This window comes from Carcharhinus amblyrhynchos, chromosome 30 (assembly GCF_965287045.1).
Source record: "Carcharhinus amblyrhynchos chromosome 30, sCarAmb.v2.hapA, whole genome shotgun sequence".
NCBI classification, from domain to species: Eukaryota; Metazoa; Chordata; class Chondrichthyes; order Carcharhiniformes; family Carcharhinidae; genus Carcharhinus; species Carcharhinus amblyrhynchos.
In genome coordinates this window covers 8,838,732-8,862,563 of record NC_137353.1, presented here as the reverse complement: position 1 = coordinate 8,862,563, position 23,832 = coordinate 8,838,732, and the positions used below count along the sequence as shown (strand labels likewise).

The following is a 23,832-nucleotide window of genomic DNA, read 5'->3' as shown; positions in this document are numbered from 1 at the left end:
TTCCTCCCACAGTCCAAAAGACGTGCTGGTTAGGGTGCATTGGCTGTGTATCCGAACAGGCGCCTAGTGGTGACTAAGGGATTTTCACAGTAACTTTATAGCAGTGTTAATGTAAGCCTGCATGTGACTAATTAATAAACTTTATAAAAACATGTCATCCAGACTTGGAATAACATTGCCATTTTTCTCTGTCACCAGGTCAAAATTGTGGAACTTCCTAAGAGCACTGTGGGTGTACCTACACCACATGAACTGCAGCAGTTCAAGAAGGCAGTTCACCACCACCTTCTGGAGGGCAATTAGGGATGGGCAATAAATTCTGCTCTAGCCAGGAATGCTCACGTGCCATGAATGGATATAAATAAGAACTTATGCAACCAGACTATTTCTTCCATGAGTCTAAATATTGTCAAAACAATTCGTGCTAAGTCTTGCAATTCCTCAGGTTAGTGGCTGAGGTCCAACCACCCAGATTTGGAATCACCCTGACTGTTCTTTACATCTTTGAGCCTCAGCATCTTTCCTCATCTGCAGAATCGGGCGGTGGCACAGTGGTTGGCACTGTGGCCTCACAGTGCCAGGGGCCTGGGTTCAATCTCCAGCTTGGGTCGCTGTCTGTGTGGAGTCTGCTCGTTCCCCCTGTATCTGCATAGGTTTCCTCCGGGTGCTCTGTTTTCGTCCCACAGTCGGAAAGGTGTGCTGGTTCGGTGCATTGGCCGTGCTAAATTGTCCCTCAGTGTACCCGAACAGGCGCCAGAGTGCGGCGACTAGGGGATTTTCACAGAAACCTCTTTGCAGTGTTAATGTAAGTTTACTTGTGACACTCAAATAAATAAAAGTCTGAAGTGAGAATGTAGAGGCCTAATATGAAAAGTAGTCTACATTCTGGAAGATGTGCTGGTTAGGTGCATTGACCCGAACGGGCGCCGGAGTATGGCAACTAGGGGAATTTCACAGTAACTTCATTGAATTGTTACTGTAAGGCTTGCAATGGTTGCTATGCTATCTGACGAGGAGAAGGGGTAATAACTCTGTCCTAAATTAATGCTCACTCTCTCCAACAGGAGTTACTAGACAGACACATTTCCTACTCCTGTCATCCACTAATGATAGCTTCACCTTTACCCACCTGTAGCCACATACATCCAATGCTCTGCATGGGACTAGGGGATGTGTATGGTAGGCGTATGTGTGTGTGTGTGTGGTTGGGGTGGGGGCATAGCAGTTGTGGGCAGTGCCCCAGGAAAGCTTTCAGTCTTTTCCCACCAAGAGTTTGTCCTGTGTCGATCTCCATGAAGGTGCCCTGGCAGTTAGAATTATCGAATCCCTACAGGCAGGGAAAGGCCATTCAGCCCATCAAGCTTGCACCGACTTTCCAAAGGAGCATCCACCCCTCTGCTCCATCCCCAAAACTACATATTTAGCGTGGCCAATCCCCCCCAACCTGCACATCTTTGGATACCAAGGGGCAATTTAGCATGGCCAATCCACCTAACCTGCACACTTTGGACTGTGGGAGGAAACCTTACAGCCTTACTTGGGACTAATAAATAAACTTTTACGTTTCTGTGTTTACTGACTTTAGCAAGACAGGGAGTGATAACGGAGATTAGAATTTGACCATAACAGTCATTGAGTAAGTTCATAAACATTTGCCTTCGCTTTACTTCCTAGAACAGGATTTTTGTCTTTTGTGACGGGACTTCTGACATCAGGGTCAAATCGCGATCACATACCATGTGGGAAATAGTCACTTTCTGTATCTGTTTCAGTTGTGTTTGTGCCACCGACCAATATCCAGCTTCCACCAACATTTATATGGGTAGCGCTAGCTGGCAGTGATTGTCCCCGAGCTGCCAATTCGTGGCTAACAGGTGGCAGGGAACCGCAAAACAGCTGGAGGTGCCACAGCTCAGGAGCAGCAGTCTGCAGTTCAGATCAAAAAAAGAGAGATCGCCATCCTGATTTTATCTCTCTGCACGTTTTAAAGCTTTTAAAGTACACAATGGCCGCAGAAAGGGTGGCACGGTGGCACAGTGGTTAGCACTGCTGCCTTACAGCACCAAGACCTGGATTTAATTCCAGTCCTTGGTGACTGTCTGTGTGGAGTTTGCATGTTCTCCCCATGTCTGCGTGGGTGTCCTTCAGCTGCTCCGGTTTCCTCCCACAGTCCAAAGGGGTGCAGGTTAGGTGGATTGGCCATGCTAAATTGCCCCTTAGTATCCAAAGATGTCCAGGTTGGGGGGGATTGGCCATGCTAAATATGTAGTTTTGGGGATGGAGCAGAGGGGTGGATGCTCTTTTGGAAAGTCGGTGCAAGCTTGATGGGCTGAATGGCCTTTCTCTGCCTGTAGGGATTCGATCATTCTAACTGCCAGGGCACCTTCATGGAGGTTGACACAGGACAAACTATGATCACAATTGTGGCCTCTTGGTGGGAAAAGACTCAAAGCTTTCCTGGGGAACTGCCCACAACTGCTACGCCCCCACCCCAACCACACACACATACACGCACACGCCTACCATACACATCCCCAAGTCCCATACAGAGCATGGGATGTATGTGGCTACAAGTGGGTAAAGATGAAGCTATCATTAGTGGATGACAGGAGTAGGAAATGTGTCTGTCTAGTAACTCCTGTTGGAGAGAGCGAGCATTAATTTAGGACAGAGTTATTACCCCTTCTCCTTGTCAGATAGCATAGCAACCATTGTCTTGATAGACTGACACATGGGTCACGCATGTGACACACTGAATAACCCATGCAACTCGATCCCATCTGGAGTGAGCATCTTCAAGCAATGAAGAGAGACATTTGGAGAAAGTCAAGAAAAATGGAAGCAAAAAGTGAGCTGCCAAAAGGTATTTTTGAAACCTGACCTTTAATTAATTGTTTGTGTTTCAGTTGAAGGTTAGGCTTGAGTTTATTGTTGAGATTAGTATTGGGATTGTCATTCCAGTTGTGTTAAGGCTTGATGTTACGGATGGGATTGTGGTTGAATTTTAGGGTTGATGAGGGATTGGGATTGTGGTCAGCATGAAGATCAGTATTAACGTTAGAATTGCTGTTGTGGTTAGGATAGAAGTTAAGATAAAGTTTGGGCAGGGTTACATTGCGATAACTATAATTCTGTAAAATTATAAAGAGATAGCGGCAAAGGCTGAGGAGCAACCTGATAGATGTTTACAAAATTCTGAGAGGCATGGACACTATGAGTAGTCAGAATCCTTTTTCCCAGAGTAGAAAAATCAATTACTAGTGGACATAGATTTAAGATGAAAGGGGGAAAGTTTAAAGGAGATGTGAGAGGCAAGTTTTTTACACAGAGGGTGGTAAGTGCCTGGATCGCGCTACCAGAGGAGATGGTAGAAGCAGGTACAATAGCAACGTTTAAGAGGCATTCTTGACAGATACATGAATCACCAGGTATGAGTGTTCCCTTCCAGTTGGGGAACACTTCAGCAGACAAGGGCATTCAGCCTCCGATCTTCAGGTATGCATTCTCCAAGGCAGCCTTCAAGACCCACAACACAGCAGAATCGCTGAGCAGAAACTGACAGCCAGGTTCCGCACGCATGAGGATGGCCTCAACCGGAATCTTGGCTTCATTTCACACTATGTGTAACCCCCCACCATACTGCCTGGGTTTGCAAAATGTCTTGGCTTGATTCAATTCACACTTCTTTAACTTGTGATTATCCCTCTCTCCACGAACACTGTTCATACCTGTAAAGACTCGCATTCTAACCATTCTTCACATTCCAATCTGGAATTATCTTGCAATTGTCTCTTTGCCTATATATGCTGTGTTTGTGAACCTACCTCTCCATTCACCGATGCAGGAGCAGTGCTCCGTAAGCTCGTGATTCCAAACAGAACTGTTGGACTTTAACCTGGTGTTGTGAAACTTCTTACTGATACATGATTAGGCAGAGAATAGAGGGACACTGACCATGTAGAGGTCTTTAGTTCAGAAAGGTGTCACGTGCTGGCACAGACTTGGTGAGCTGAAGGGCTGTGCTGTACTGCTCTTTGTTCTTTGTTGTCACCATGCCTATGTCATCTTTGTCAAGTACCCTCCCCCTGCTCCCCCAGTATAAATCTTGTCCTATTTTCTTTGGCTCTGACAAAGAGTCAGTTCTATTCTCTCTCCACAGATGCTGCCAGACCTGCTGAGATTTTCTGTACATTGTGATGTTATTGTGAGAGGCCAACAAACTAATCATGAAAGGCTTCGCGTGTATATTAGGTACACCACACATTGGAACATTTAGCAGTGTGCCACTATTCTCTCCAGTTGTCCATGAAACCCTGAAGCCTTGATCCTAACGGTATGAACCATCACCCACAGATTTGGTTTTAAAATAGTACAGCTACCATTTCCAAGATTAAAGTTTAAAAGAAAATAAAGAACCCAGATGCAAAGGAGGTGAAAAATTATGGGTATAAATAGCATCTGGAATTGTATTTGTGTACAGGTACCAAAAAGGGGAACTGATGGCTGACATATTTCTGCCTAAACTAAGCTTATCTGAGATCTATGGTATGTGAAAGAACAAAGCTTCCCATAAATCAGATGCAACGAATCATAACCTCCACACAGTGTGTTTCATTCATTACACACAGCTAACCCTGCTTCTCATTCCCCTTCCATCCTTGTGTCTTCTCGGGGAACAGGGGGCTGGTACAATCAGTATTTTTAATCGTGCTGCTCCACTCACCTCTATTGAAGCGTCGTCACACTGTTTTGGTGAAGAACAGATTCCAACAGGGAGTTTAAAAATAAGATGATTGCACTTGGCACGTTCGACATGGGCAACATGGTGGTTAGCGCTGCTACCTCACAGCTCCAAGGACCTGGGTTCGATTCCTGGCTTGGGGCACTGTCTGTGCAGAGCCTGCACGTTCTCCCTGTGTCTGCGTGGGTTTCCTCTGGGTGCCCTGGTCTCCTCCTACAGTCTGAAAGATGAGCTGGCTAGGTGCATTGGCTGTGCTAAATTGCCCTTTAGTGTCCCGGAATGCTTAGGTTCGAGGGATTAGTGGGGTAACGGGGATAGGGTCTATTTGGGATTGTTGTCAGTGCAGGCTCAATGGGCCGAATGGTCTCCTTCTGCACTGTAGGGATCTATGACACGTTAGAAGTGGCAAGGTTACTTACCACTACTGCTGGTTAAGGTGCTGTGGCTTTTTGTGCCCAATTTTAACTGCTGCCTTTCCCCCTCCCACCCCAAGATTTGGTGTGGACTGAGCACGGGCAATGTAAACATGGCATTCAGTCGCTTCGCACCCTATTGATGCTGCTGCCCCCAACCACTGCCATCTCGAGTAATCTCCTGAGGAAGATAGGCAGATCCACAGTGGGGCGGCACAGTGGCACAGTGGTTAGCACTGCTGCTTTACAGCTCCAGGGTCCCGGGTTCAATTCTTGGCTCGAGACACTGTCTGTGTGGAGTTTGCACATTCTCCTCATGTCTGTGTGGGTTTCCTCCGGGTGCTCCGGTTTCCACCCACAGTCCAAAGATGTGCGGGTTAGGTTGATTGGCCGTGCTAAGAAATTGTCCCTTAGTGTCTGGGGATGCGTAGTTTAGAGGGATTAGCGAGTATAATATGTAGGGATATGGGGGTAGGGCCTGGGTGGGATTGTGTTCGGTGCAGACTCGATGGATCGAAGGGCCTCTTTCTGCACTGTAGGGTTCTATGAGAAGGCTACATGTAAAATGTGAGTCAATGTGCAGAAGACCCTGATTGCAGTTTTGAAGTGCAAATTTGATGTATTATTGTCACATGTATTGGGATACAGTGAAAAGTATTGTTTCTTGCAGGCTACGCAGATGAACATATCACCATATCACTGATTATTATAGAATCTACAGCGCAGCAGGAGGCCATTTGCACCGACAACAATCCCATCCCAGGCCCTATCCCCACAACTCTACACTTTTGCCCCACTAATCCCTCTAATCTAATACTCCAGGACACTAAGGGGCAATTTAACAGGGCCAATCCACCTAACCTGCACACCTTTGGCCTGTGGGAGGAAACCAGAGCACCAGGAGGAAACCCACGCAGACACGGGGAGCATGTGCAAACTCCACATAGGCAGTGATCCGTGGCCGGGAATCGAACCCGGTTCCCTGGCGCTGTGAGGCAGCAGCGCTATCCACTGTGCCACTTGGTGGGCCGAATGGCCTCCTTCAGCACCCTTCTACGATTCAGTCAGCAGTGGTGAAGAGAATGAAGGTTAATGCGCAAGAGGCTGGCACTGAAGAACAGAGGGCTGTGGGCTGGAGGAGGCCATTGAGGCAGTGGGGTTGGAGGGTGGGTGGGAGGTGGGGGGTGCGGTGGTGGGGGAGGAGGGTGAGGCGATGGACAGATTCAGATGCATAAGTGGGAATTTTAAAATTGAGGTGTTGTCAGAACGGGTTCCAAAGGTCAGCATGCACAGGGACAATCACAAATCGCTTGATAGAAATATTATCAATAGCTCTGGGTTAGTCGGCTTCTCATCCTGAGCTCAGCATGAACATTTTTGAGGGTGATACTCATCAGCGGTTATGACAGAATGGAATATTGAGGTTTGGCACGGTTTTTCCCCAGCTCTCCTGCTACTTACACAACACCAGGCATGCCCAAACACCTTCCAGCTTAGGTCGAGACTGTCATAAGAACATAAGAAATATGTTCATCGGTTAACATATGTTCATATGAACATATGTTTATATGTTAAGAGACATAAGAAATGTTGATGTTCTGCAGAGAACTGAAGGCCAGCTGTTGTACTTGACAGGAACTGTAGTGTTTTCACTCACCTGCTCAGTTTGTGATGGTTTTGTTAAGTAACCTTCCCATTGGCACAGTAGTCAGCACTGCTGTCTCACAGCAGCAGGGACCCAGGTGCAATTCCCGGCTTGGGTGACTGTCTGTGAAGAGTCTGTATGTTCTCCCCATGTCTGTGTGGGTTAGGTGGATTGGCCATGCTAAATGGCCACTTAGTGTCAGGGGGTTAGCAGGGTAACTATGTGAGGTTACAGGGATAGGGCCAGGATGGGATGGTAGTTGGTGTGAACATATTGGGCTGAATGGCTGCCTTCTGCACTGTAGGGGGTTCTATAATTCTAACTTCCATCATATGACATTTTCATAAACTGTCGGAATTCCAGGAACGATGTAAGCTTCTTTCCATCAAAGGCAAGAAAGAAGTCTTGCAATCATTATAGCGCCTGGGATTTTCGCTCCCCATCCCATTCTCCCTTGCCCCCACGACAGCTTGCCGTTGGCTGCCGGTGGGGTCTTCCGGTCCCACCCACGTCAGAAGCCATTTGCGTTGCTTGCCGGGTGGGACTGGAAGATCCTGTCAACTGGAAGGGATGGAAAATCCAGTCCAGCGTCATTCACGACCTTAGGATGTCCTAAAGTTGCTTTATCGAAGTACTTTTGAAGTGTCGTCACCATCCTAAATACACAGCAACTAAACTGAGCACAGCAAACTCCCTCAGATACTCAGTGTGATTGAACCTTTTGAGGAGGTTACTGGGTGTGTAGATGAGGGTGGTGCAGTTGATGTAGTTTACATGGATTTCAGTAAAGCCTTTGACAAGGTCCCACATGGGAGACTTATAAAGAAAGCAAATGCATATGGGACACAGGAGTAATTTGATAAAGTGGATTAGAAAAAGGGGAAGCGATGGCCTAGTGGTATTATCGCTAAACTATTAATCCAGAAATTCAGCTAATGTTCTGGGGACCTGGGTTCAAATCCCACCACGGCAGATGGTAGAATTTGAACTCAGTAAAAAATACCTGGAATTAAGAATCTACTGATGACCATGAAACCATTGTCGATTGTCAGAAATACTCATCTGGTTCATTGCCTTTTGTGGAAAGAAATCTGCTGTCCTTACCTGGTCTGGCCTACATGTGACTCCAGAGCCACAACAAAGTGGTTGACTCTCAACTGCCCTCCAAGGGCACCTAGGCTTGGGCAATAAATGCTGGCCAGCCAGCGATGCCCATGTCCCACAAATGAATTTTAAAGAATTTATTAGGTGGAAAGCTATGTCCTGTTGATGCCCAAGTTCCCAACAGTCGAAGGTTCCCCACTCAAATTTACACCATCATCTCATTAGTTTGATAAACCTCAACAAACTCTTAGATTGAAAGATCAAGATGATACATAGTTCCAGTTCTTAAAGAATCAGGACTGTGTGAGGTTGTGGCCTTTCACCTCTGGGTTCACAGTTGAACTCAAGCCTAAACTGGCTGAATGAAGGTCTCCTCTGTCTGCTGGCCTTGATTCAGATCCTACTGAGCATGGGTCCCTCAATCAACAACGCTGGAAACAATACACTGGGTGTGAGAGATGGGATCTGCAGGGTGGAGGTTGGGACTGACTAGTTTTGGGGACGAAAATCAATAAGTTTGCCACCTCTGGTTGAGTGTATTCCATGGAAGCATAGAAAAATTACAGCACAGAAGGAGGCAATTCAGCTCATCTTGTCCATGTCAGCCCAATGACACCCAGGTGCTCTTTCTAATCCCACCTTCCTGCACCCAATCCATAACGCGATAGCTTACAGCACTTAAGGTGCAGATCCAGTATTGTTTTTAAAGAGTTTAGGGTCTCTATCTCCACCACAAACTCGGGCAGTGAATTCCAGACACCCAACACCTTCTCTGTAAAAACGTTCTTCCTCATATCCCCTCTACACCTACTGCCAATTATCTTGAATCTATGACCCCTGGTTCTAGAATTTCCCACCAAGGGAAACTGTTTTATCCTGTCCACTCTAACTCTTCCCCTCATAATTTGGTACACCTTGGTCAAGTCACCCCTCAGCCTTCTTTGTTCCAAGGAAAATAATCCCAACCTATCCAATCTCTCCTCATAACTACAGTTTACTACCCTGGCAACATCCTTGTAAACCTCCTCTGCACTCTCTCCAGAGCTATTATGTCTTTCCTATAATATGGTGACCAGAATTGCGCACAACACTCAGTTGTGGCCTCACCAGTGTTTTATATAATTCCAATATTATATCCTTACTTTTATATTCTATATCTCTGCCACTGAAAGAGAACATTTCCTGTGCCTTCATTACATCCTTGTCTACTTGAACTGCTGCCTTTAGGAACCTGTGTACTTGGACACTAAGATCTCTTATTACATGTACCCTTCCTATTATATTCCCATGCATTGAGTACTCCCTGCAACTGTTTGATCTGCCGAAATGCATTACCTCGCACTTCTCCATGTTAAAATTTAACTGCCACTTTACTATCCACTCCACCACCCATTTGATATTATTTTGCAGATTATAGCTATCCTCCACACTACTTGGCCAATCTTTGTGTCTGCAAATTTCCCAATTGTGCCCCATGTTTACATTCTAATTGTTAATATGCGACACAAACAGCAAACGTCCCAACACCCAGTACTGTGGAACACCTCTTGAAATAACTTTCCATTCACAATTCTATTCACAATCAAACATTACCCTTCATTTCCTGTTACTAAGTCAACTTATGAGCCAGTTTGCCACTCCCTGTGTCACATTGGCTTTTACCTTTTTGACCAATCCCCTTTATCCCCTGGCAACTTATGCCATCTTGCCCCTATACCTCTGCCATTGGCCCATCCACTTGACACAATCAATTAAAACAAGAATCAACTCTTATCTAATTAATCTTGCCTGCTTATCAACCCGTCTGCGGTCCCCCATCGACAATATTGTATTCAACGAAAAGAATGTAAGTGTTCAAAGAAATTTTAAGATAAAAGTAAGCACAGTTTGTTTTAATATTGCTGTAATTTTTCTCCTGGGTTGCTTGCAAAACCGTGAACTTGGTTGTTCTTGTTTGCTGATGTCCTGGTTCTCCAAGAAGCCAATGGACAATGAAACATTGTCCAAGAATCACCTGTTTGTCCTCCAAAGGCATCAATTGTATTATCTTCTCATGACATGCAAGCTGAGAAGGTTGGAGATCAGAAGTTGTGGAAGATTCATGATGAAAGGTTATGTGCCTTCTTCTGTGACTCTATGTTTTGGACAAAGAACAAAGAACAACACAGCATGGGAAACAGGCCCTTCGACCCAACAAGCCCGTGCCGCCATTTTAACCTTATGAGTGCCCTCCTCTACCTATGACCTTTGTGTACGCCTATTGGGGAAGATTGAGGGAAGACTAATTTAGGGATAATTTGTTACACCAATCAGCCTAAGAGCACGTTTTTGGGGTGTGGGAGGAAACCAGAGCACCCGGAGAAAACCCATGCAATCAAAGAACAAGGACCTAAGGATAGTTGAGCCAATTTTGGAACTGCACCAATAGTGAGTGTCCACCAGCACCCCTAGTGGCCTATTGTTGCAGTGAAACTATTTGCCTGTCAAAGTGCAGCTTATACCTCTCCACTTTGCACCTAATCCCTCTTCAGGGACATTTACCTCTTTCCACCCACTCCTTCTGCCTTAAATGAGGTGATATATTAGATGGTGCATGTAATGATTTTAATCAGGCAACTGAGGTCGGCCTGTTAGAATATCAACTCTGTGATTATGGGCCAAATTGATGGTCCAATCAGGGAGCCCCATGCTTTGTACTTAAAGGAGTGTCAGTTCCTCTGGCACTCCGGATGTCAACAGCACACTGAGGGCACTCTGTGCAATGTTGTTGGATCTTGTAAAAAAAAGGAATTTTGTTGAAGGGACTTCTGTCTCCGAGGACTTATCACAGTACATCCAATGGAATGAGGTCCTAGGGCAGTCGTCAGGGCAATGTCCTCAACCTAACCATCTTCAGCTGCTTCATCAATGAACTTCCTTCCACTGTGATGGTCGTAGTGCAATTGATATAAATTTTTTTTATATGTTTAAAAATTCAGCTTTATGCTACAGGCACTCGGTATGTTTGGAAGGAATGCAGTTCAGATTTTGGAAGAATAATTATTTATTTCAACCGTGCAAGTGTTTATCTTAAGTAGGGCTAATGGACTTTGGTTTACTTAAGTTCCCTAGAGATTTCTGATGAGAGTGATTGACAAGGTCATGTGATGATGTGGTTATTGTGCAAAACTGGGTTGGCAGCAGGGAGAAAAGGTTTTTTTTGCAGAAAGCAGCCAGTTACAACTGAAGCCTGGTTGAGGTTAGAAGGAATTTGCAGGCTTCTGGAACTCTCTCCCTGAAAGTTACAAGATTGTTAACAAATGTTAAAGCAAGTATGCCTGTGTTTGCTAACTATTTATTTAACAGTGGTTTGATCTATGAATGAATGTGGCATATTGGGAACTAGAACAGTCATAAACTAGAAAGTAGCATTTCCTATCATTTTTATATTGCTTAACTGTTAATGGTTAAGTTTTTGTTACAGTTATATTTTAACTGTTATTAAATAAAGTTTGTATTACTGTAAGAGATCCCTACTTGTTCAGTGGAATCGTTCTGGGAAAGGAAAATCCTATCCGCATGTTTATGCCAAACGGAAAAGTTGTTGAAGTCCAGTCTGGCTTTCTAATGTAACTTGCAGTTCTTGTCTAGCACCCTAACGCCAAAAGAAAAGAGCTGAGGGATGCTCACTGGTGATTGCACAATGCTTAACACCATTCACCTCTTCTCAGATACTGAAGCAATCCATGTCGAAATGCAGCAAAACCTGGACAACACCCAGGCTTGAGCTGACAAGTGGCAGTTAACATTCATGTCATACAAGTGCCAGGCAATGACCATCTCCACAAAGAGAGGATCTAACCACGGCCCTTAATGTTCAATGGAATTACCATTGCTGAATCCCCCACTGTCAACATCCTGAGCATTACTATTGACCAGACACTGAACTGGGCCAGCCATATAAATACCGTGGCTACAAGAGAAGGTCAGAGGCTAGGAATCCAGTGATGAGTAACTCATCCTTGACACCCCGAAGCCCGTCCACCATCAACAAGGCCAAAATCAGGAGTGTGATGGAATACTTTCCACTTACCTGGATGGGTACAGCTCCAACAATACTCAAGAAGCTCAACGCCATCCAGGACAAAGCAATGGTCTTGATTGGTGACCCTTCCACATTCAGTCCCTCCACCACTGATACACAGCAGCAGCCGTGTATACCATCTACAAGATGCACGATGGAAACTCACCAAAGCTTCTTAAGCAGCACCTTCTAAACGCATGACTGCTACCATCTAGAAGGACAAGAGCCACAGATACATGGGAACATCGCCGGCTGCAAGTTCCCCTCCCAGTCTCTCACCATCTCGACTTGGAGATATATCGGCCATTCCTTCACTGCAGCTGGATCAAAATCCTGGAACTCCCTCCAGCACTGTGGCTGTACCTACACCACATGGACTGCCACGGTTCAAGAAGGCAGCTCACCACCACCCTTCCCAAGGGGCAATTAGGGATAGACAACAAATGCTGGCTTGGCTCTTATATGAAAGAAAAAGTCCAGTCCAGGAACCACTGGAGAGAAGATACTTCACCAGTCGGAGCTATATTCAAACCCAAATCCCAGAGATGAAAAAGGTGCTGGTCTGATTTCACTGTTAGATTCATATCTGCATAACTCTACGTAAAAGCTCTCCCTACCTTAAAAAGAATAATTCACTTTGCCAGCTAATTGAAAAAAAACATTTATTTCACACGTCATCTGGTATTGCTGTTTTGTTTTAAAAGTGTAGTGCAAAGATAATGAAAACATTTCACTTAAGTATGCCAACATAAATTACATATAAATAAGCAACAAGTTTCACATATATTAACTGTAAATTAGAATAAACTCATGATGCTTCACCCACTCTGTTCAAGCATGTCATTGTCTTCATACCAGCTGCATGTAAAGACAAAGTCATTTCACTGGGTTCTGCTCAAGTGCAATCATCTAATTGATGGAAGGAAAAGTAAAACATACATACAGTACGCTAATTGTACTCTTAAAAAATAAATCAGGATCAACCCTTTTGACAAGTGACAAGTTTGTGCATTTATATCTGCAGCGTGCGCCCCCTCCCTCCACCTCCTGTCTTACGCAAAACAAGCTCAAACCCTCCTCCCTCCCTCCCCTGAGCCAGCGAGGGACTCCTTGAAGCAAATAATTGTTATTGGATTTCCAGCAGGGGAAACAATATCAGTAGAAATGCTACATTGAGGCTGGCTCTGAAGATAGGAGATAAAGGTTCCAAACCAACTGACAGGTTAATTGTACAGCCAGCTATCAGTCCTGGAATAGGCAACAAACTCAGATCTTTTCGCCCTATGCATTCATTCAGGCCAATCCTAAACGACTTCTCAGTGCACTTTTAAGATTCCCAGGTGCATAACCAAAAGAGGGACAATAAGCAATTTTTTTTAACTTAATAATCACTTTGCTAAGAGCTCGGGAGATGCCATACACATTTTCCATTCCTTATGGTGAAGTCTTTTATCAAATTATGGATGAATATATTGATTTATTTCAGTGTCATTTGTGAAGGAATTTACAAGGTTAATTAGCATTAATCAATTTGGCACTACTTATTCCAGAATAAATGTCACAATAGCCTCTCACTTCCACTGTAATCAATGTTTAGTCAGGCTGAATAATCACACAGGTAGCTGGTGCTTAAAAAACCTTCGAGGTTCGGCCAAGGTGACAGATATAATTTATCCCGGATAAACAGAGGATGTGGTTTCTGACTCAATGCCTAATCAAGCTCTTTAAAATGATGAAAGGTTTTGAAAGAGTGGATACAGAGAGCGGGCAGAATTTAATGTCCTCCCCACAGTGAGTTTGGTGGTGCTGGGGGCACTTAATTGGGCAGGAGGGTGATGGGTGTGCTACCTGCATACCTCCATGCCAACTCAGTCTGTAGTGGGAAGGATTGAAGATGGTCTCCCCACCACTTGAGGGTCTAATGTGGGAAATTAGGCATTTCATCCAGTCCCTCCTGGTGTTAACCCAACAGCGATCGGGGCCTTCTGTGCAGGGAGCCTGACAAGCAAAGTCTATCCATAGAAGAGACATACAATCCCTACAGTGCAGAAGGAGGCCATTTGGTCCATCGAGTCTGCACTGCCTCACTGAAGGAACATCTTATCCAGGACAACCTTCCCGCCCCGTCCCTGTAACCCCACACATTTACCGTGGCTGATCCATCTAACCTACACATCTTTGGACGTTTAGGGCGGCACGCTGGCACAGTGGTTAGCACTGCTGCCTCACAAAGCCAGGGACCCGGGTTCGATTCCTGGCTTGGGTGAGTGTCTGTGTGGAGTTTGCACGTTCCCCCTACATCTGCGTGGGTTTCCTCCGGGTGTTCCGGTTTCCGCTCACGATCCAAAGATGTGCTTGTTAGGGGCATTGACCTGAATAGGCACCAGAAGTGTGGCGACTAGGGGAATTTCACAGTAACTTTGTTGCAGTGTTACTCTAAGTCTACTTGTTACTAATAAATAAACTTTACTGAGAGCCAATGTATGTAGCATGGCCAATCCCCCTAACCTACACATCTTTGGACACTAAGGGACAATTTGGCATGGCCGATCCCTCTAACCTACACATCTTTGGACACTAAGGGACAATTTGGCATGGCCAATCCCCCTTACCTACACATCTTTGGACACTAAGGGACAATTTGGCATGGCCAAAAACCCTTACCTACACATCTTTGGACACTAAGGGACAATTTGGCATGGCCGATCCCTCTAACCTACACATCTTTGGACACTAAGGGACAATTTGGCATGGCCAATCCCCCTTACCTACACATCTTTGGACACTAAGGGACAATTTGGCATGGCCAAAAACCCTTACCTACACATCTTTGGACACTAAGGGACAATTTGGCATGGCTGATCCCTCTAACCTACACATCTTTGGACTGTGGGAGGCAGCCGGGGCACCCAGGGGAAACCCAGTTATACACGGGGAGAACGTGCAATCTCCACATAGATCAGTAACCCCGAGGCCAGAATGGAACCCAGGTCGCTGCTCCGAGGCAGTGGTGCTTGCCACTGTGCAGACTGAATGGGCCGAACGACCTCTTCTGCACTGTAGGGCTTCTATGATTCTACATGGAGCCTTGTCACATTGTCAAAAAAAATCTCAAAGTGCTTCCCACAAGGAACATTTCTTTCCGGGGGCCAGTGACGGGAACACAGACAAACAAGGACAAGGCTCAGGTTACCAGGCTAGGTAAAGAGTAGAGACGCTGGAGAAACCTTTGCATGTTAGCATATAGGATTTGATTCAGTACGTCCTTCGACGCCCAGTGTTAAACAAAACTTACAAACACGAAAGATTAAGAATTTTAAACGGGCAAGATATCCCGATGGCTTCAAAACAACATGAACGGCATTGTTTGATGATCTGCTAAAAATAAAAATCCGGTTTTGAAACGGAAGGTAATTTCTTTGGAAACTCTTGTGGAAATTGTGTAAAATCCCAAGTCACGTCCCTTTACAACTGCATTTTATATATCAAGACACACAATTTTGTTTAAGACATACATATCCTAGATTTACTTTTGCAATTATTTACATGCTAGCTGCATCGTTTATTAACATTTAGTGTAACCCAGTACAGAGGTTTATCTCCCGCTTGTATTTCCGACCATATACACGTATCACTGGCTACTGGAAGAATGTAGGTGAATGTTGGTGGAATTCACTGTTGTTCATGATTGGGATGAATGGGGTGAACAGAGTCAGTTCAGCAAATGCACACTCTTAGCTCTGTTCGAGAGTGGCTGCACACAGGGGAAGTGGGAGGTGTGATTGCTTAATTTACCCTAGAAATTATCTACCTTCTCACTTATAGGTCAATGACTTGCTTTCTGCTGCCGTAAGAATAAAGAAAATTACAGCAAAAGGAACAGGCCCTTCGGCCCTCCAAGCCTGCACCGACCATGCTGCCCGGCTGAACTAAAATCCCCTACCCTTCCGGGGACCATATCCCTCTGTTCCCATCATTTGTCCAGACGCCCCTTAAAACTCACTGTCGTGTCTGCTTCCACTACCTCCCCCAGCAGCAGGTTCCAGGCACCCGCCAACCTCTGTGTAAAAAAACTTTCCTCGTACATCTCCTTTAAACCTTGCCCCTCGCACCTTAAACCCTCGCAATTACCCCCTGATAATTGACTCTTCCACCCTGGGGGAAAAGCTTCTGACTATCCACACTGTCCATGCCCCTCATAATCTTGTAGACTCCCATCAGCTAACTATCAAGGCTAGCTTCAATCCAAAAGGTGAGGGCCTTTGGAGGGACAAAATCCCTCAGCGATACTTGTTGTCCCCACGTAATCTCCCCCCACCCCCAACTCCCACCCCCACCCTCGCCCACTCAAATCTGCCCCCATATCATCCCCAGAAGACTAACGAAACTTTCAGGTAAATTGATGCAGAGGGAAGGCTTCCTCCAAACTGCTGCCACCCACATGGTGGCAGGTCAGGGGCTACCACTCCCCCGCCCACTGCTAGTCAACAGGTTACTCAAACCCCAGTCAGTCACAGGCAAGGCCAGTTGTCCACAACCTCGCGCCGCATCTATTTTTAACAGGAGAGCAAGACCACTGACGATCCTCTGCCTGAGTCTCGGGGTGTACGGAGAGCAACAATAGCTCTCCCAGATGTGATTAGCCTCAGTGTTACACCGAGAGATGCATTCGTTTCCTCCATTTACCCATCATCAGAACTGGGAGAAAACTTTTGTGGATCAGGATAATTAGCAGGGAGATAAAATAACAACGTTGCTTACTTACATGGTGAGAATATTAGGTGTACAGGAGCGCATGTAATTATTCACAGGTAGATGCACGCGCAAACACGTGCACACATGCACACGCGCATACACACACGCGTGCACATGTGCTTGCACACACACGTACATGCACACACGCTTGTACATGTGCATGTACACACACATACATTCATGCAAACACACCTGCAGGCACATGTGCGTGCACACACACGTGCACGCACACATGCACGCACACACACACACACACACACACACACACGGGCACACACAGATATATGGGCTACAAAGGTTGATAATGCCACAAGTTTTCTGGAGAAACACATTCGAACACATTACGCAAAGGACACGATCAATATGAATAAATCAGAGTTGATGCACTGTAACCAAAAATGTAAACTGCATAATTACTGTTCACTATTCCACAGCTTTCATAGATCTCCTCAGAAACAAAGAAATGAATGAAGACACCCTTACCCACAATGTTTACCAGCTTAACCCCCCACCCCCCCTCCTCCAGCCCGTACTTTCCCAAAAAGACCTACAACCAAAATTTGCTTCACTTCCTCTATCTGGTAACAACTTCCTGACCAGATGTAGTCAATAACTTAAACAAAATACATCGATAAACTTGAATTAAAAAAAAAAAGTCAAAGACGTAACAAGTCACATTTTAAAAAGACAGAAGTTAAATTAAACGCAATTTCATTACCTCTGGTCAGTGCTAACTTATTGACGAAACGAGTGGGGCAAGGATTAAGTATGAGTGCTACAGTAGAATCTCTCGGAGATTATATCGGATACCAAAAGTACGAGGTATGTCATCGATTTCTGAATCACGTTAGTCGATCAGTACAAAAAGATGTGGAATAATTAGGTCTGTTCACCTGTCACACCCCCTTTCTCACATTTCCTGCGCACCTTGCTGTATCACGGTGACCAGAAAGGAGTTGATATGTTGTATAATTGGTGATGCTACATAGCAATAAACCAGCAAGATAAGAAAGTGACCTTAAAGGGATGGGGAGGGGGGGGGGGTTGGGGTGGCGGGGGTGGGGAGTTGGGGGAGGGGAGGAGAACAGGGAAATTTTGTCCACCTCTGGGCTCAGTAACCATTACGACGACCGTGGGGTAGAGGAGGGGGGGGGGGGACGGGAGGAGGGGGGGAGGGCTGTCATTCATTTTCACTGGAATTAAATAATCGTGCATCATGCTGTGAAAACGTTGGGTGCAAAACGCGGGATACGACTCCGCGGGGAGCACAGGCTGCGTCCACACGAGGGCCGCGTGCCTCCTTGCTCCGACCTCTGCCGGACTGACGCCGGGCCGTGCCGCCCGCCCGTCTCAGCTCCCGGCCTCTTCTCAGCGCTGACCTCGACTCGGAAGAAATACGAATCCCGCCAGAATGCCGAGGTTCCAGAACTAATTCCTTGGCCTTAAGTGACACCCTTAACGTCGTGTGACCAGATCATTGTGGGGAGGTGGGTGGGGGGGGAGGGAGGGAGGGAGGGAGGGAGTGGGGTGAGGGGAAGGGGAGAAAACCGTATCGCTCGATCTTACGCTGCTGCTGTTGGCAAATTGTGGACTGGCTCTTGAGACCCGGTTTGGGGGGGGGGGCGGGGGGGGGTGCAAATTTAGCCACCGTTCGCAGTTATTGTTGTTGTTGTTGTTGTTGTTGTTGCGGAGCAGGGCACCCGAAACAAAATGGCACCAGAGTTGCCGCCCTCCTCACGAGGCCCCGCGGCGGCCGCCTGCTCCGAAAAGGACTGCGTTCGTCATGAGGTAAAAGCCGAGGCTGTGTTCAAACGTTTCAGAGGCTGGTGGAGGAGACTGAGAGGGTGGGCGAGGACGGAGGGGGGAAGTTGAGCAGTTCGAGTACGGCCACCCCCACGCTGCTGCGCCGCGTGAACATGCACGAGGCCGCCACCCACTTGTTGGTGCGGGGGTTGTACTTCTCAATGGAGTTAAGGCTCGAGCTCCCGTCGTTGCCGCCCACTGCGTAAAGCCACCCATCCATCGCGACCAGGTCGTGTGTGCTCCTGGGGAGAAAGCAGTCAAGGTGTAAACAGGAGAGGGGAGGGGGGCTACTATCCTCCTCAAAGGGCATTGCTAACCCGCAGTTTCCAAAGAGGAAACTCATACTGAAAGGACATTGTTCACCAGCAGTGATAGGGCAAGCATTTTTACAGATGCATCACAGAGAGCGTCCTCTCTGGACGTATCTCAGCTTGGTATGGCTCCTGCTCTGACCAAGGAAATACAAAGGGTCGTGAATGTAGCCCAATCCATCATGCAAACCCAGCCCTCCGTTCACTGACTCCGTCCACACTTCCCGCTGCCTCGGGAAAAGCAGCCAGAATAACCAAGGACCCCGGACATTCTCTCTTCCGCCAACTTCCATTGGGAAAAGATGCAAAAGTCCGAGGTCACGTACCAACCAATTCAAGAGCAGCTTCTTCCCTGCTGCTGTCAGACTTTTGAATGGGTCTACCTTGCATTAAGTTGATCTTTCTCTACATCCTAGCTATGACTGTAATACTACAGGGGACACACGGTGGCACAGTGGTTAGCACTGCTGCCTCGCAGTGCCAGGGCCCCGGGTTCGATTCCTGGCTTGGAGTTTGCACATTCTCCCCGTGTCTGCGTGGGTTTCCTGGTTAGGTGCATTGACCCGAACAGGTGTCGGAATGTGGCGACTACGGGAATTTCACAGTAACTTTATCGCAGTGTTAATGTAAGCCTACTTGTGACTGATAAGTAAACTTTACATTCTGCACTCTCTCCTTTCCTTCTCTATGAATGGTATGCTTTGTCTGTATAGTGCACAAAAAAACAATACTTTTCACTGTGTGCTAATACATGTGACAATAATAAATCAGATCAGCTGAGCTTGTTAACGTTTGAAAAGACCAATGGCAAGGAGATCAAATTTGACTCCCAATATTGATTCTCTTGAGACAGGAACCCTCAATCTCGAAGTTGTCCCTCAGGTGCTGTGTCCCTTTCTCGGAGCCTCAACCACACTGGGAACATCATCTAAATAACGTCACCCCTGACCGTGCGGCACTCCCACGGTTAGCCACTGCAGCGTGTGTCAGGATTACATGCTCATTGTTCCAACACAGGGATTGAACCAGTGACCTTCTGACCTAGTGACAAGAACGGTGCCACTGAGTTAAGGGTGAGGGGTACGTAACACAGCAGAAAACAACCAGCAGTTCAGTGAAATCTCAGTTTCTCGGGGGCGTAGGTTTAAGGTGCGAGGGGCAAGGTTTAAAGGAGATGGTTCGGGCAAGTTCTTTTACACAGAGGGTGATGGGTGCCTGGAACTCACTAACGGGGGAGGCGGTGGAAGCAGATATGATAGTAAGTTTTAAGGGGTGTCTGGACAAATACATGAATAGGATGGGAATGGAGGGATATGGTCCCAGGAAGGGTTTTAGTTCAGTCGGGCAGCATGGTCGGTGCAGGCTTGGAGGGCTGAAGGGCCTGATCCTGTGCTGTGATTTTCTTTATTCTTTGTTCAGTTAAGAGGCTAGCTGCCAAAGGTAGACCAGCTACCCTAAATAGGGTCATACAGTCATAGAGATATACAGCTTGGAAACAGGCCCTTCGGCCCAACTTGTCCATGCTGACCAAGTTTCCTAAACTGCACTAGTCCCACTTTGCCTGTGTTTGGCACATATCCGTCTAAACTTTTCCCATCCATTACCTGTCCAAATGTCTTTTAAATATTCTAATTGTACCCGCCTCTACTATCTGCCCTGGTAGCTCATTCCAAAAACCCACCACTCTCCGTGTGAAAAAGCTATCCCACAGGTCCCTTTTAAATTTTTTCCCCTCTCACCTTAAACCCGTGCCCTCTAGTTTTGGACTCCCCTACCCTGGGGGAAAAGACCTTGGCTATTCAGCTTATAAAAGTTTATTTATTAGTGTCACAAGTAGACTTACATTAACACTGCAATGAAGTTACTATGGAAATCCCCTACTCTTCACACTCCGTCACCTGTTCGGGTACACTGAGGGAGAATTTAACATGGCCAATGCACCTAACCAGCACGTTCAAACTTGAGGGGGGAAACTGGAGCACTTGAAGGAAACCCATGCAGACATGGGGAGAACATGCAGACTCCGTACAGACAGTGACCCGAGGCCAGAATTGAACCCGGGTCCCTGGCGCTGTGAGTGCTAATCACTATGCCACCATGCCGTTATCTATGTTCCTCTTGATTTTATAAACCTCTGTAAGGTCACCCCTCCTCCTATACTCCTGGAAAAAAGTCCCATCCTATCCGTCCTGTCCTTATAATTCAAGCTTTCCAGTCCCGGTGATACCCTTGTAAATCTTTCTTGCACCCTTTCTAGTTTAATAACATCCACCCGGAATCCTCTGCGATTCTTGTACCTCAGATGCAGCCACAGAATTTCGCCTCAGCTATGGAACTTCTCACCCTTGTTTTTGGGGAAGTGTAGGGGCTGAGGTATAAGGGTGCCTGCGTTCCCCATTGTCCCGCTTTTGGCAACTTTTGCTCATCACGAAATATAAAATGGGTCAGAGAGCGTCAGCAATCTGGCACCCCTTGATTTCATTAGATTTATTATTGTCACATGTATTAGTATACAATGAAAAGTATTGTTTCTTGCGTGCTATACAGACAAGGCATACCGTACATAGAGAAGGAAAGGAGAGAGTGCAGAATGTAGTGCTACAGTCATAGCTAGGGTGTAGAGAAAGATCAGCTTAATACCGGGTAGGTCCATTCAAAATCTGATGGCAGCAGGGAAGAAGCTGTTCTTGAGTCGGTTGGTATGTGACCTTAGACTTTTGTATCTTTTTCCCGACAAAAGAAGTAGAAGGGGGTGGGTGCGTGGGCTCCTTTAATTATGCTGGCTGCTCTCCCAAGGCAGCAGGAAGTGTAGATAGAGTCAATGGATGGGAGGCTGGTTTGCGCGATGGTTTGAGCTACATTCACAACCTTTTGTAGCTTCTTGCAGTCTTGGGCAGAGCAGGAGCCATACCAAGCTGTGATACAACCAGAAGGAAACCTCCCCCACTGGCTTGCTGACAGCCCTCCCACGCGAGCAGTTACGATCCACCTCAGCACTGTTGTGATGTTACAGCTGGGACTTGCTGGTGTACGGTATCGCAGGTACAAACAGACAGAGAGGCAGGCTGAGAGAGAGTGACAGCACACTAAGTACAAAAGGAGTAAACACAGCAATTCCTAGCCGTACAAGTGTGAGCAGCGGATCAGTCAAGTATGGTCCAATGTAAGAATTCTGAACAGGGCTTTAGATCTTCCCCCATGATCTAGGTATGCAAGGCGCCAAGTCCTTATCTGCTATCTCTCAAATAGCTTCTTGTTCCAGGTTTTTTATGCTTTATTTGGTCTCCAAAGGCAAACAATGCAGAGGAAGAATAAACTTTATATCCTGGAGATTGGAACTTTGACTCTGTTAACTTTGTTGGCCTGAACAAGTCTCAACAGAAACATTAATAGATTTATTTATAATTGCTGAATGTGGTTTGCCCCACTTTGAAATACTTTTCTCTGACATGTTTCAGATCTTTTCTGTATCTAATGTTGTGGTATTGTCACTGGACTAGTAACCCGCAGACAAGGGGTATCTAGGAATCCAGTTCAAAGCCAATAAAATCTGGAATTAAAAGTCTAATGGAGACCATGAAACCATTATTTATTATCGTAAAAAAACATCTGGTTCACTAATGATTTTTAGAGAAGGAAATCTGCTGTCCTTTCCTGGTCTGGCCTACATGTGACTCCAGAGTCGTAGCAATGTGGGTGACTCTCAGTTGCCCTCTGAAATGGCCCTAGCTAACCACTCAAATCAAGGGCAATTAGGGGTGGGCAATAAATGCTAGTACAGCCAGCCACACCCACATCTGATGAATGAATAAAAACCCCAGCTTCTCCTGACACGCAGGATTCCTGTTGCCAGTGATAGGCCCTGTCTCGCTCCAAACCTAGGATGTGGAGATGCCGGCGTTGGACTGGGGTGGGCACAATAAGAAATCTCACAACATCAGGTTAAGGTCCAACAGGTTTATTTGGAATCACAGGCTTACGGAGTGAGTCACCTGAGGAAGGAGAAGCACCCTGAAAACTGTGATTCCAAATAAACCTGTTGGACTTTAACCTGGTGTTGTGAGACTTCTTAAATTGCCCACACCAGGACAAACCAGTTTGTCACAGATACTAAAATGCTAGAAAATCTCAGAAGGTCTGGCAGCATCTGTAAGGAGAGGAAAGAGTTGACGTTTCGAGTCCAGATGACGCTTTGTCAAAGCTAAAAGGCACAGAAATTGGGAGATATTTACACTGCGGGGGGGGGGGGGGGATGAAAGATGAGTCATAGCCACAGAAACCAGGGGAAGAGGCTGCTAATGGCAGCCCATAGAGAGAATAAAGGGTGTGAATGGCCAAATGGCAGAGAAGCTGAAATGAAGATGTTTGGTGTGGTGGTGGTGGTGGTGGTGGTGGTGGTGGTGGGGGGGGGGGGCGGGCGGGCAGCAGGGCAGGGGGGGGGGAGAGCTGGGACAGAGGTAAAATTTAGAAAAGGGGAGGCAAAGTGGGAGAACAGGTAAGGGAGGGGGGATAAAGTGCAGGGAAAGAATGGGGAGGGGGAGGAAAGTGAAGAAAGACAATAAAGAAATAAAAGATAGAGAACAGTAAAAAAAAAATGAAAACAAAGAAGTGGAGAGGTGGAGTAGAGCTAATCATCTGAAGTTATTGAATTCGCTGTTGAGACTGAGAGGCTGTAAAGTGCCTGACCATTCCCTCGCCCTGCAGTATAAATACCTCCCACTTTCTGTGCCTTTTAGCTTTGAGAGTCATCTGGACTCAAAAAATCAGTTCTTTTCTCGCCTTACAGATGCTGCCAGACCTGCCGAGATTTTCCAGCATTTTCTCTTTTGCTTGCCGCACATATATTCAGTTGCCTGCCAAAGGGCACAGATTAGAGGAGTCACTGGCGCCGTTCTCCTCGCAGCAGAGCAGATAATGAGGAGGTATTTTGAGAGACAGGATCTACAGGCACTTAGAGACGCAAGGACTGATTAGGGACAGTCAGCGTGGCTTTGTGA

General features: G+C 46.3%; 1 protein-coding gene across 1 annotated transcript in view; it reads right to left on the bottom strand.

Moving 5' to 3' along the window:
- Positions 1-18,449: 18,449 nt before the first annotated feature.
- The window catches only part of klhl17 (kelch-like family member 17), an 82,824-nt gene continuing 77,441 nt past the window's right edge, over positions 18,450-23,832 (bottom strand). Inside the window, exon 16 of the mRNA XM_080214941.1 lies at positions 18,450-18,766. Within this exon, the coding sequence (XP_080071067.1) occupies positions 18,538-18,766 (229 nt within the window). The 3' untranslated portion in view covers positions 18,450-18,537. The remainder of the gene's footprint in view (positions 18,767-23,832) is intronic.